This window comes from Plecotus auritus, assembly GCF_963455305.1.
Source record: "Plecotus auritus genome assembly, chromosome: 2".
Classification (NCBI taxonomy): Eukaryota; Metazoa; Chordata; class Mammalia; order Chiroptera; family Vespertilionidae; genus Plecotus; species Plecotus auritus.
Genome location: NC_137771.1, coordinates 55,468,277 through 55,483,776, shown reverse-complemented (window position 1 = coordinate 55,483,776; position 15,500 = coordinate 55,468,277). Strand labels below are relative to the sequence as shown.

General features: G+C 37.0%; 1 protein-coding gene across 3 annotated transcripts in view; it reads right to left on the bottom strand.

The window, feature by feature from the left end:
* The window catches only part of TNNI3K (TNNI3 interacting kinase), a 314,607-nt gene extending 301,023 nt beyond the window's left edge, over positions 1–13,584 (bottom strand). For 2 of the 3 annotated variants that reach the window (XR_013959750.1, XM_080652369.1), the window contains exons 1-2: positions 13,426–13,544; positions 12,732–12,840 (exon numbers count right to left, since the gene is read on the bottom strand). Coding sequence is in view for 2 of the 3 variants with exons in the window: in XM_080652369.1 (XP_080508495.1) it covers positions 12,732–12,840; positions 13,426–13,465 (149 nt within the window). In the remaining variant the exon portion in view is untranslated. Of the gene's footprint in view, positions 1–12,731; positions 12,841–13,425 lie in introns of all 3 variants that reach the window. The other variant, XM_080652368.1, reaches the window with a different exon arrangement.
* Between the last annotated feature and the right edge of the window lie 1,916 nt (positions 13,585–15,500).

The following is a 15,500-nucleotide window of genomic DNA, read 5'->3' as shown; positions in this document are numbered from 1 at the left end:
ATTTTTTCTAGGTCCCTTATATAAGAAGAATCATAGATTATTTGTCCTTTTGTGACTGTCTTATTTCATCTAGCACACTGTTCTCAAGGTTCATAGGTTCATCCATTTTGTTTTGTGTCAGAATTTCCTTCCTTTTTAAGGCTGAAAAATATTTCATTATACATATATATGTTTTTTATTTCATTATACATATATATATATATATATATATATATATATATATCACATTTTCTTTATCCATTCATCCATTGATGAACATTTGAGTTGCCTATACCTTTTTGCTATTGTAAATAATGCTGTTATGAACATGGTATATAAAAATCTCATTTATTTATGATTTATCATAAAGTCCTTGTCTGGTTTAGATATTAAGTTACAATAGCCTAATAAAATTAAGTAAGAACTAAAAAAAAAGTCTAATGGCACTTTAGGTTAAATTTTCTTGGTTCAAAGCTTAGTCTGGCTTCACAAATTATTTCAAATCAGTTAAACCTGAAAGGGAATGAAAATTAAGTGTGTTATCAGCTGTTAAAGTGTGTATTCATTTTTGGGGACACTATATTTTCAACAATGGAGATATTAAAAGAACAATAAATCCAAATGGGGAAAAAATAGGTTGTATTTAAAATCATTTTATCATTCAATCCATTATCTAACTTTGCCAATGCATTGGATCAGTCTGGCATAATACCTACTGAACACCAATTGTGTGCCCTACCTTGGTTCTTAATACTCCCTTAAGATTGTTTTCAACAGTCTACTTGATATAAACTACTTATTAATTCCTGGATCTTTTTTAGTGCTTCTGTCTTGGGAACATACAAGTTAGAGAGAATCCTGCAACTGACCTGAGCATTATTTCTGATCTCTACTGCTCCTATAAGCTTTGCAAAGAAAGTAAACACTAAATAAACTGAAAATATAAGATGCTAAAGTCCACTGCTTTATTAAAAAAAAAAAAAGAATAACACCAAGTGAATGTCTGCTGTTTACATAAATAACATTGAAAGCAGGAATTATATTTGAGTTTTTATTCAACCATCATTTCTTAGCTCCTTAGCTCACTGAATCTTTTTAAAAAATTGATTGATTGGTTTACAGAGGGGGGGGGGGGGAGAGAGATTAGGAAAGGAGAAAGAGAAAGAGAGAGAGAGAGAAAGAGAAAGAGAGAGAGAAAGAGAGAGAGAGAGAGAGAGAGAGAGAGAGAGAGAGAGAACATCAATTTGTTGTTTGACTTATTTATGCATTCATTGGTCACTTCTTGTATATGCCCTAACCAGGGGGTCAAAACCGAAATCTTGGTATATTGTGCGTACACACTAACCAACTAAAATACCTTGCCAGGGCAGCTCACTGAATCTTAAATTAGACTTGACCATTTTTAAGTGATTCAGTATAATACAGTTCTAAAGAGCTCCTTGCTCAAAACTGAGCTGTTGCCTGTTGCTTTGTTCTGCTGTTGAATTCTATCCTCCTTGAATTCATGCAACTTCTATTAATGCCAACAAAATGAACCAACAGAGAATAAACTCTCACAATATCTGGCAGTCAAGTGCAATTTTAATAGCACAATTTTTATCTTAACTTTAATAACAGGAACATAATTTTTAAAAAGAGTTATTTTGAAACTATATTTGAATCCTAATTCTCACTTCCCATTAACTTCTAGCTGAATGTTTCTGTTTTGATACATGCAATTAAAATGTTCAAGATTTTAAAGCAATCATTCCTAGGAGAGATATTTAATTTTACTTTATTTTGCCTCTTCTAAAGCAACTATGTATGTCAACTTCACTGCCAACTGAGCATCACTTATGTATTCTAATACCCTACACTCAATTTATTTTTTAATTTCCCCTTACATTTTTCATCACCTACCATGCTGTACTGTAACTTATCATATCCTAATGAGTTCACAGTGCTTGCTGGGGCATAAATGAAGTTCCTAATTAAAATGAAGTCACTATTATGAATACATTTCTAAGTTTCTCCTTAATCATTAAAAAACTGTAGTTCTGTACCCAAAGGTTACTTTCTTTCTTATAGCATAATGAACTCTTTTCTTAATCTTTACCTTTTATCCAGGAAAGTAGGCAGTTTTGTGATCCAATTAAACTTCTTTCTCATGACCTCATCCTTTCAACACAATATCTGACATGACCACCAGTGGAAACTTTTAAAAATATAACATTTCAACAGTTGGCCAAAAAATAATACATTACTGTCCAAAATATTCAGATAGGTAGACACATTTTTAAAATTAACTCATTGTCTGAAATTTAAGGAGAGACCAAGGAGGTACAAGTAGGTAAGAATTTGTTATGGATCATCTAGTTACCAAATTGATAATTTAGGTTTCAAATGGCTGGCTGTAAGTTCCTGTGTAGTTCTCTGTGGATGCTGCTGTTTTCCCCAAAAAACAATAGAAATAGAAAACAATCATCAGTAAGATCTTTTCCCAAGACATATCCCTAGGAATATATCTTGTTTGTCTGATATCTTCCAGATCAAATCTGCAAACTAACAATATGAAGTATATTCATTCATTTATTCATTCATACATACAATAAACAATTATTGAAATATGGTGGAAGATAAAGCAAGAATAGCTAAGGATGATAACATTGGGACAATAATAATTTTTATCTCAGGATTTTGAGGTTTAAGCGGATAAGACCTCATAAGGCTTTTGTAAATATTAGCTGCTATTAATAATTATTTTTACTGAAGCATTCATATTAATTATTTTATCTTTTTTATTGTTTTGCTTTGCATTTGAGAAGGGGAAAGGTAAAGAGAAAGAAAACATGGAGGCAATGTGGGCTAGAAAAGAAAAATAGAGGAAAGATAAAAGAAGGAAAGTTAACCCTAACCGGTTTGGCTCAGTGGATAGAGCGTCTGCCTGCGGACTCAAGGGTCCCAGGTTTGATTCCAGTCAAGGGCATATACCTTGGTTGTGGGCACATCCCCAGTACGGGGTGTGCAGGAGGCAGCTGATCAATGTTTCTCTCTCATCAATATTTCTAACTCTCTATCCCTCTCCTTTCCTCTCTGTAAAAAATCAATAAAATATATTTTAAAAAAATAAAAAGAGGGAAAGTTAGAGTGAGGTAGTAAGTTAGAGAGACACAGAGAGAGAAAGAGACAGAGATGGAGAGTGAGTGATAGAGAACAAGAGATTGAGATCAAGCGGCTTCATAAGGTTTTTATACAATATTCCTTTAAATTTTCATTCATAACTAATTTTTAAAAAATATATATTATTGATATCAGAGAGGAAATGAGAGGAAGAGAGAGATAGAAACACCAGTGATGAGAAAGAATCACTGATTGGCCACCTCCTGCACAACCCCTACTGGGGATCAAGCCTGCAACCCAGGCATGTGCCCTGCCTGGGAATTGAACTGCAACCTCCTGGTTCATAGGTCAATGCTACACCACTGAGAAACACTGCACAGGACATAACTAATTTTAACTAGGCAAAGAAGAAAAGAAGTAGGAAGGTAGGCAGTCTTGGGGCAATGTGAATTAACTTTTTTTGGTTTGAGGTCTTTCTGTTGGTGCTGCTGTTTTTTGTTTGTTTGTTCAGTTTGGCATATAATCCACTCATCTGCTGATGGGCATATTACTGTTACTCTAGTTTACTTTTCAAAAGATGACATTCTTCCCTCAATATTATATTAGCAACTTGATAGATACTTTCACTCTTCTTAGATAAGCTCCATCTGCAATGCTTATTCATTTTATAATAGCTAAACTTCATAATTGGCTATAGTTCTGAAAAAGTAGATGTCTTATTTGGAGGATAAGTATCGTGATCTGTAGTTGGGCCCAGAAGAACTTTTCAGGGAGAAAATAAGAAGTAAGGTGCATCTCAGAAAACCTCCTTAATTTTTTTTTTCTGTTTTTAAATTTTTCTCTAAATGTTGCAACATTTAGAACAGCATTTTCTGACTATTTTTGTTCATTTATTAAACCTAATCAATTTAAAGTGAGATATTGTCATTATTGGCCAAAATATAGCTACTCAATGTCAAAATATATTAAAATGAGAAAAAAATAGGATTCTTTTTCTTTCATTTTTTAAAATTATTATTGTCTAAAGTTTTACATATGTCTCCTTTTTCCTCGATTGACCCCCTCCCCAGCCATTCCCACCCCAGGCAAGCCCCCACTGCCCCACTGTCTGGGTCCATTGGTTATGCTAATATGCATGCATGCAAGTCCTTTGGTTGCTCTCTAACCACCATTTGTCTCTGGATCTATTCTTGTTCAGCAACTTATGTTGATCATTATATCCCACATATGAGTGAGATCATGTGATATTTATCTTTCTCCGACTAGCTTACTTTGCTTAGCATAATGCTCCAGTTCCATCCATGCTGTTGCAAATGGTAAAAGTTCCTTCTTTTGTATAGCAATGTAGTATTCCATTGTGTAGATGTACCACAGTTTCTTAATCCACACATCTGCTGATGGGCACTTAGGTTGTTTCCAAATCTTAGCTATGGTAAATTGTGCTGCTATGAACATAGGAGTGCATATATCCTTTCTGATTGATGTTTCTGGTTTCCTGGGATATAGTCCTAGGAGTGGGATTACTGGGTCAAATGGGAGTTCCATTTTTAACTTTTTGAGGAAACTCCATACTGTCTTCCACAGTGGCTGCACCAGTCTAAATTCCCACCAGCAGGGCACGAGGGTTCCTTTTTCTCCACATCCTCACCAGCACTTGTTGTTTGTTGATTTGTTGATGATAGCCATTCTGACAGGTGTGAGATGGTATGTCATTGTTGTTTTGATTTGCATCTCTTGTATGATTAGTGACTTTGAGCATGTTTTCATATGTTTCTTGGCCTTCCTTCTGTCTTCTTTCAAAAAGTATCTATTTAGGTCCTTTGTCCATTTTTTTTCATTGGATCATTTACCTTCCTTTTGTTAAGTTGTCTGAGTTCTCTGTAAATTTTGGAGATTAAACCCTTATCTGAAATATCATTGGCAAATATGTTCTCCCATGCAGTGGGCTTTCTTGTTGTTTTGTTGATGGTTTCTTTTGCTATGAAGGAGCTTTTTATTTTGATGTTATGTACCAGGATACAAAATTAATATGCAAAAATCTATGGCCTTTTTATACACCAATAATGAATTCACAGAAAGAGAAGTGAAAAAAACAATCCCATTTACCATTGCACCAAAAAAAAATAAGATACCTAGGAATAAACTTAACTAAGGAGGTAAAAGACCTCTACTCAGAAAACTACAGGACATTGGAAAAAAGGATAGAAGAAGACATAAACAAATGGAAGAACATACCATGTTCATGGATTGGTAGAATCAATATTATTAAAATGTCCATACTACCCAAAGCAATCTACAGATTCAATGCAATCCCCATGAAAATACCAATGGCATATTTCAAAGATCTAGAATAAACTCTCCAAAATTTTATCTGGAATAAAGAAAGACCCCGAATAGCCACAGCAATCCTGAGAAAGAAGAACAAAGTTGGAGGGATCACAATACCAGATATCAAGTTATATTACCAAGCCACAGTTCTCAAAACTGCCTGGTACTGGCACAAAAACAGATATATAGACCAATGGAACAGAACAGAGAACCCAGAAAGCCATTATGCTCAATTAATATTTGACAAAGGAGGCAAAAGCATACAATGGAGTCAAGACAGTCTCTTCAATAAATGGTGCTGGGAAAATTGGACAGATACATCCAAAAAAATGAAACTAGATCACCAACTTACAACATACACAAAAATAAACTCAAAATGGCTAAAGGACTTAAATATAAGACGGGAAACCATAAAAATCCTACAAGACTCCATAGGCAGCAAAATAGCAGACATATGTCATAGCAATATCTTTACAGACACAGCTCCTAGGGCAATGGCGACTAAGGAGAAAATAAACAAATAGGGTTCTTTTGATTATGTGGACAAGTCATGGTTTTGAAAAATTATAACTTCTCTGGAGTATGGTGATAGTGATCCAAATTTTATAATATAGATTAATCAGACAAAAAGATTTACAGTGAAATTGGCAAAACAGTGTTCTAAAATTGCTAATGACTTAAAAGCATGTTGAAACAAAATAATTTAATTAGGAACCTTTTAAAAATTGCATGTGGCGCTCCACTACATAAGTATTTTTCAAAGATCCTAGAATGGTAAATGTATCATCAGACAGTGGGAGTGGGGGCATAAATATATTCTATATTCTACTCCCACACCTAGGGACAATTTTGATACATAGGATATAGCAAAATTGTGGAGTAGCATGGGAAAAATGAAAGTTTTTCAAAGATAGTTCTGATCTATACCTCTTTCCCATGCCCAGGTTGAAAACCAAGATAATGAAAATTGTGAATTAAGTAGAGTTGAATGCAATCCCAGCACAACCATACCAGTTGTGCAACCTATATAATTTCTTTGGGTATAATATGTAAATTGTAATATCTGCTTCATAGTGTTGTTAATACAAACAATGATGAATAGTTTTTAACTAACATTTTTTAGTATTTACCATGTGCCAGTCACTGTGCTAAAGCCCTTTACATATGTAGGAGTTGGCAAAAGTAGGTTCACAGTTCTGAGTATGCAAAACAGTTTAATCTTGTATTATAATTTATTTATTAATTACTGTGTTATTTATTTATTATTAACCTACTTTTCCCATTCCTGTATACATTTAGGATTATATGAGCTAATACATATTAAAATACCATGTAGCATGCCTAGCATACAGTAGACACTAAATTTTTAGTTTGTTTTCCCTTCAATTGCTATACAAATAGATATCAGAAATAAATAAAAAAAAATATAAATGAAGTTAACAAGATAAAGAGGCTGTCTTTAGTGAACACATATATTAGTAGTTAGACCTGTAAATGGATAACAATACCATGAATTAAGTGCCGTTATATTGATTAACGCAAAGATCAAAGAGAACATAGAAGACGAAATAATCAGACAATGGTCCTCCACTGTACACTTCTGTCTTCCTTCTCCGCCTTCTATTTTTCCTCATCTCTTCCCATCACCCAACCACTAGCTCAACAAATGTCAAAAGTTATGAGTGAATGTAACTTTATTGTGGAAGATGAAGGAACTTTCCATTTCCATTCCTCTTCTTACTCATATCAAGTTCTCATTCCAAAGGTGCCATCAATTGGCATAAGCAAGATAATGCTTTAGGTCTTTCTGTCTTTTTAAAGTTTAATGCTATATTGTTCTGTACTATATTATGGGTGAAAGCTATACCAAGAGACTGTGTATTTGAGCGGACAGGAAGAAGCCTTTGTGCTCCATGGTGAGAAAGGTCTCTTAATGAACAAAATGAAGATCTACCATCAATGCTATAAAGAAACTTGTCAGCAAATGAAAACAAAACATAACAAAATCCAAAATAAAACCTCAGAAGGAACTGTTTAGCTCAGTGATGCTCCACCTGTTACTCTAGTGTTAAAAAACTTTTTTTGCGGGGGGAGGGGCATCTTTTACAGTTTTTCTGCTATCTTATTTTAGAGAAAGCCTGATGTCAGGCAGCATAGCGCAACCGTTCATCACAGGAATACTCCTCACATTGTGTAAGACATGAATAAAGATGAGAAAGAGAAATATTTTAACACATATTTGACACCTAAAATGTCCTACTCATTTAAATGTGATTTTGTATAATATAGTTTATCTTCCCAAATACCCTTAAGATTTTTGTATGTGAGCCAGTGAGTGAGACAATTTTTATTCTCAGTACTCCATTCTTTTCTTTCCTTGTCATCCATCATTTTATTCTAGAGGAAAGAAAATTCTGCCCTAGGCACGATTGACTTTCTTTCCTGGATGATGCTCTTGGCCTTGATGGGATCAGACAAAGCAGGGTACTCCTTTTTTCTGTTTGTTTGTTTGCTTGCTCCATTAACTCTCTGGAGATCATACTAGTTGCCAGCTTTCTGTTCTCATGTTCTGCGTTCCTTCATTGATATCACCTCAGGCAGAGTTCTCAGCGTAACTCGGATATCTTCCTAGAAGTCTAGTTTTCAAACTTTAGCAGAAGTATCATTTTTAGCATACAAGAATACCTGGGGAGCTTGTTAAAAATTCAGGTTTCTGGAAGTCATCCCCAGAGGTTCTGATTCATTTGAGATGGGGTGGAATCATGAAATCTAAAATTTTAGCAAGTACTGCCGGCTACTCTACATAGGAGGTGCTTAGCCCTTGGAGAAACATGATTCTAGGCTCTGGTAATCCTCTCCGTGGCTTCATTATTATCACTTCCGGCTAATTGGATGTGTCTGTGGCTTCCTTAATGGCATTAGCACCAGGCTACCAGTCTTCCTTTCTACAAAATGCCCTACCATTATTCTCAGGGAATTTGACATCCAGTTTGATGAGCCTTTTAATAGAGTGTCTAAAAACTCATTAAATCTCTTCTGATCACAATTTTTAAAATTTATATTTCAGAATTTTGCATAATCTTGAAGTGCTCTAACATTTTACATTTTTACTTTTGAAAACACCCTCTTCAGATAAAAACATTTTATTCTAACTTTCTCACCTTTTAACTTTCAATAAACTATTTGTTACTCCCATTCGATAATAGTCTTCGGTCTTTCAAACTGCCCTATTTGTTCATTCAATCATAGTAATAAAAACCTTCAATTACTCAATGCCTATTGTGTGTTAGGCCCTATACTCAGCACTTAATTGACATCATTTTGCAGATAGCCTGTGAGGTTATTAACCTCACTTTAAAATATAAATAAGGCTAAGGAGATTCAGTAAAATATCTAAGGATATATAGTTTGTAAATAGAAGAAGCTAGATTTAAAACTGTTTGCATGACTGCAAAACCCTTAACCTGACTGACATAGCTTTCTTACTCAACTTACATAAAATGGTCAAGATGTTAGTTTTTCTTGCCTCTTCTTCACTTTCCATGGTTCACATTTATTCTTGCCTATATATCTTTGTTGGAATGCATTTTATCTGGAATGCTTTTTAAAATCAATGAATCAATCAAGACCCCAAATCTTTATTTTATTCTTATTTTTCTTCTACTTGGCACTTGTCATAGACTGTCTTCTGTGAATTATTTATATACTAGAGGCCCAGTGCACAGATTCATGCACCGGTGGGGTCCCTCAGCCTGGCCTGTGCCCTCTTGCAATCTGGGACCCCTCAGGTGATGTCAGACTGTCGGTTTTGGCCCGATCCCCAAACCAGCAGTCCGACATGTAGAAGTGCCTGAAGCAGCAGGTGGCTGGGGAGGAGCCTGAGCCGGGCACCATGCAGCTTCCACTCATCCTGCCCCTGCTGCACCTGCTGCCGCAGCTGCTCAGTAGTGCTGCCCAGAGGCAGGAGAGGCTCCTGACACTGTAGCTGCACTCGCCAGCGGTGAGTCAGGTGTCTGGTGCCCATCGGTCATCTGACCGGCGCTCCCGCTGTGGGAGCGCACTGACCACCAGGGGCCAGTTTCTGCATTGAGCATCTGCCCCCTGGTGGTCAGTGCACGTCATAGCGACTGGTCAAATGGTCGACTGGTTGAATGGTCAACCAGTTGCTTAGGGTTTTATATATATACTAGAGGCCTGTTGCATGAAATTTGGGCTGAGGGCAGGTGTCTTTCAGCCCAGCCTGCACCCTCTCCAATCTGGGACCCCTCAAGGGATGTCTGACTGCCCGTTTAGGCCCGATCCCACAGGCAGTTGGACATCCTTCTCACAATCCAGGACTGCTGGCTCCCAACCACTCGCCTGCCTGCCTGCCTGATTGCCCCTAACCGCTTCTGCCTGCCAGCCTGATCACCCCCTAACCACTCCCCTACCAGCCTGATCGACGCCTAACTGTTCCCCTGCCAGCCCGATTGCCCCTAACTGCCCTCCCCTGGCAGCCTGGTCACCCCTAACTGCCCTCCCCTGCGGGCCTGGTTGCCCCCAACTGCCCTCCCCTGCAGGCCTGGTCCCCCCCAACTGCCCTCTCCTGCTGGACTGGTCCCGCCAACTACCCTCCCCTGAAGACCTGGGTCCCTCCCAACTATCCTCCCCTGCAGGCCTGTTCCACCCCCCCCCCCCAACTGCCCTTCCCTGTAGGCCTGGTCACCCCTAACTGCCCTCCCCTGCTGGCCTGGTTGTCCCCAACTGCCCTCCCCTGCAGGCCTGGTCCCTCACAACTGCCCTCCCCTGCATGCCTGGTCCCCCCCAACTGCCCTCCTCTGTTGGCCCAGTCACCCCTAACTGCCCTCCCCTGCAGGCCCGGTCACCCCTAACTGCCCTCTCCTGTAGGCCTGATCACCCCCAACTGCCCTCCCTTCCAGCCTGGTTATAGATAGATGATAGATAGATAGATAGATAGATAGATAGATAGATAGATAGATGTGTTTTCTCTCAACCAGATTTTGAAGTCCTATAATAAGAAGCAGGTATTACAGTAAGAAAAGCTTTCTCTAACATTATGCTCATTGAAATAAGCCAGTCAAAGACAAGTACCATATGATCTCACTCATACGTGGTATTTAATAAACAAACTGAACTACCAAGCAAAATAGAGACAGATGCATAGAGAGAGACAGATAGTTGTGGGGAGCGGGAGTGGCCATGCTATGCAGGGTGGAGAGATTGAGCAAAAAGAAAAAAAACAAGAGGGGACTAATGGACATGGACATGTGGTTATTGGTGGTGGTGGAGGGTGATGAGTGGAGGGCATAGATGGGCTAAAAGGTGATGGAAAAATTAAATTAAAAATTAAAAAAGAAATTCAACATTAAAAAAACACACACACAAACAAGAAAAGCTCTCTCTATGGAGTCAGGACAAACTTGCTACAAATCACAGTTCCAGCACATGATCTGAACTGACACAACCTCTCTGTTCTTTAGTTTATTAGAAATATTATCTTCCATGCATGGTCATGGTGAGGATTAAATAATGTCTTATATTTGATGTGTCTGGAATAGCACCTTAAATATAGCTGGCACAATACATTTTCTACTATAATCTCCCTGCTGCTGATTCTTGCCTCTCACCCCCAATACTAATCAGCAAAAAGGCAGTCACTTCTATCACATGTAGTGAAAATGTAGGAAAAGGCAGCTATAGTGTGAGCTGTTGAAATAGCTGCTTGTTGATGTAGTGTGAGAGAAAAATTTACATCTCAAGCCCACTGCTTAATCCTTAAAAGGATGTGTTTCTTTTTTTAAAAATCAGGCTTGATATATTTGTATAATATTTCCTTAATTAAAATAAATAAATAAGGTTTTGACTTTATAAAATTGGGGAAAGTCTCTTCAATTGAATCACATTTCATTAGGTATATTTATCTTAGTTAATAAAAGCTAGAGGACTTATGATTACGTTCTATATTCATATCTCTTTTCCAACAAAATAAATACGTATGTATAAATCTATTATACCAAAGTACCAGTCACATCTTTACAGGAAATTTAAAAGTTTCCCCATATCTGAGCATAGGATAATACTTGCAAAAGTCAACTCAACCCAGGGTATCTCATCACGTGTGTCAATGCTGAGTTAATCATTTTGTGCCAAATAAATAACAGAAGACTATACTATTTCCCAAACCATAAATTGAACACTTATGAAGGCCTTATGAACCCCTAACAAATTTTATATATACTATATTATAACTGGATAATTTTATTTGCCAGTTATGTGAGTTTAGTATGTTTACTATGTCTGAAATTTAAAAATATAATGTCATTTTGTCATTGCTTTATACTTGTTTTCCAAGTAATGTGGAGTTCTTTGTCATGAGGGCATTATATGACTAACACAGCTGTAAGTGAACATGGCTAACTGGCCTGCATGGAACTGTGTCTCAGTCAGGCAGCTAACTTAAACTAATGCCCTCCCCGTTTCTCAAGGCCAGATTCAATTTCTCTATAAGGATGCTTGTATATACTAGTATAAGGGTCTGACCCCCTTTTCTGAATGTTTTATGTGTTCCAAGGTTGTGGCACTATGCCAGATTATTTTTCTATTATTACCTTAGACCAGTGGTCGGCAAACTCATTAGTCAACAGAGACAAATATCAACAGTACAACGATTGAAATTTCTTTTGAGAGCCGAAAACCGACTTCTGCGCATGGGCCACGAAGTTTCAATCGCACTGTAGATGCATGCCCGCACGTGGTATTTTGTGGAAGAGCCACACTCAAGGGGCCAAAGAGCCGCAGGTGGCTCGCGAGCTGCAGTTTGCCGACCACTGCCTTAGAATAAAACCCACTGGAAACCTGAAGCCAATATAACTCATTGTTATATGATTTTTCAGGGGCAGAATAATACTCAGTTCCATTAAGAGACATCCTTTCTATGTCAAGAGACCAGAGGGTTTGTTAAAATTAGACTTAGTCTAGTCGTGCAAAGAAAACAATGTGGCCAATATTCTGCCACCATTGGGAAAAGACGTCTTGTTTGTTGCTGGCATGGCTTACAAGAATGATCTAATTCCAGAAAAGATTATTTGCATCAGCAACAGTATTCAAAGGCTAGCCCTTAGGTTCCTCTCCTTTTCAACTTCAGTAATGGGAGTGTAGAAGCCATATTTTAAGGATATAATCTGTTTATATGGTCAAGAGAGGATAACTTTACATTCTAAGACTGAGAACACGACTGGATAGAGTTTACTTTTTAAAATATATAGAGATATATTTTAAACAAGAAAAATAATGAAGTCACTTATACAAAGAAATAATAACCTTACCAAAATATGTGCCTTAATTCTGTAAATTCTTTTTCTTTGATCTGCAGGTCATCTTCTAATCTTTCTATTATAATAACATAAGATTCACTGACCTTTTTTTTCCATTCATCTAGAAAAAAAAGGATAAAATCATAGTTTACATTGTTTTGCTAAATGTAAACACAGATCATAATATAGAAGTAATTAAAACTTTTTTTTATTCTTAATTCTACATACTTAATTTAAATTACTGACTGTGAGCTTAAAATGCAGATGTTTATATTTAAAAGGCAATCATATTGAATTGAAGTGATTAAGAACCCATTTGATATTGGATAATACATTTACATAAAATATATATTTGACTTATTTCATTGGATTTAATCGCTTTTTAATTATAGCAATCTCGTTTCTAGAAAAGAGTTTTTTGGTTCTAAATACTAGGTAGTTAAGATATAATTCTAAGATGCCTATGTTCAGCAGCATTACAATTTTTTTCCTACAATATTATACCTAGGAACTAATAATACATTTTTGTAATAAATTTGTTTTCTCTATTTCAAAAAATTAATTTGAATTCAGATAATATTCATAACACTTTTGTATAATATATCATTTTATCACCTGTGTAAAAATTAACAAATATTCCAAGGAAATGTTAATTATCTACAACTATTAATGAACCATATTACATTTAAAGATATACAATATTTACCAGTACAAGTTTGGGTTGGTCTAGATTTATAATTTCCCATTTGTTAGATGTTTCTTCTTTTCCCCAGTGCAGTTCCTCACGTTATAAGATTCCAAGTTTAAGTGCTGTAACAGTCCAGTAGAAAAATACTTTGATAGTCTGGCTAAAAATAAGCAGACTACCAAATGGAATGTCACGCAACAGTGACAAAGAACAAAATAGCGTGTACTTTCAAGGGTAAAATCATAAAGGAAATTAATCAGCCTGTTTAAAAGTGCTATATCAAAAATAAATAGTAAATGTTTCAATAGGATTATTTGCCTCCATCAATTGATTACCTACCCATGTATACTTTTTTAAAAATATTTTTTAAATCTTTATCATTGAAAGTATTACATATGTCCCCTTATTTCTCCCATTGACCCCTTATAGCCTACTCCTGCCCCCAGTCCCAGACCTCCACCACCCTATTGTCTGTGTCCATGGGTTATGTATATATGCATTCAAGTTCTTTGTTTGATCTCTTCCTATCCACCCACCCATCCACCTCCACCTTTCTTCTGATATATATACTTTTATGGGGACTCGGTTCTTTAATAGGCATATCTAGAAAGTGATTCAGTTATATATGAGGTCCACAAAGAAATATAAAAACCTCCTGAGATTTTCTTTCAGAGTCATTTTCTCCTGAGCCAAACTCATGGCAGTTGGAGAAGAGTGACTGTAATAGAATTTACCTCTACATATAAATAATGAAAACCCATATCCTATGTCATGTTACTAATAGAAATGATTGCAAGTTTTTCCTATATTAAAGCTATAAAATTATGTTTGTAAGAAGAAATTTTCACCATAAACCATGACTTATTTATACTAATTATTCTTCATGCTGACCTTAAGAATCATAGATAAGAATCTAAGACAGTGAGTTTTACAAAAATCATTTCATAAAATAATGACAAGAACAATAAGAAGAGTACAGATTGTGGATAAAAAGGGGCCACATGGTAACCTGACTAACTCAAGGAAGGCCTGCCCTTGAAAACTCTAGACACCTAAAGTAACCACAAAGGATGGTCTGAAATTAAAAACCTTTAATTAAAAGGCAGTTTATGGTGGGTAGTTCCGTCCTAGGCCAGTATCTTCCCTGACAAAGATCAACTTTACTGAGCCTGTTGTCTTTTTGCATCTAAGATAACATACCTGAGGAATATTAGGGTAATTTGTAACTTCCCTTTTTTTGGACCCCTCAGAGCACAACCAAATGAGCCTGCTGGAGCCAGGACTGAGACCACAAACTCTTTTGTTGTTATTGTTAGCATGTTAATTGTTAACTGTTAACTATCCTGTACCCACCTAAGTAAAATAAGTGTCTATCATTTTACTTTTCATTCAATCCCAGAGGTCCCCCCCTCTTTGCTTTCTCCTACATCCCTAATCTATCACCAGTGGATTTTGTGTATCCCTCTTATGTCTACTCCGTTGATTGTAATGTATAAAACAAGATAAAAAACTGCCATTCTGATAGAGAACCAAGATGGCGGCATAGATACACACCTATACTTGCTGCCTCTCACAACCACATCAAAATTACAACTAAAAGGCAGAACAACTACCACCCAGAACCGTGGGAAAGCTGGATGAATGGAAGTTGCACAACTAGAGAGGTGAAGAAAGCACATTGAGACTGGTAAGAGGTGTGGAGGCACCTGGATGTGCTGCTCTTTTAATCAGAAGAGAGATACAAGCTCCCACTTGCTCTGAACTCCAGTTCCGGGTGAGACTCTGGGGGACGCAGGCACATACAGGGAGAAACTGGACTGGCATTGGGATAGGAACGCAAGGGTGGCTTTCTCTCAGAGGTGCTTGCAGCGATCATTGTTCCTGCACAGGGGCGTGGGACATGGAGACCAGGGGACCTCTCTGGTGCAGGGCTGACTGGCAACCACTGCTGTTTGCTCTGCCCTGGTGATTCCCAGAGAACCCATCCCACCTAATTTACAACCCCATCCAAACTGTGCGCATCAGCTTTTGCATATGAATGGCCTGTCCTTTCTCCACCTAAAACTGCAGCTGGGTCAGAGAGCCCCAGAGCT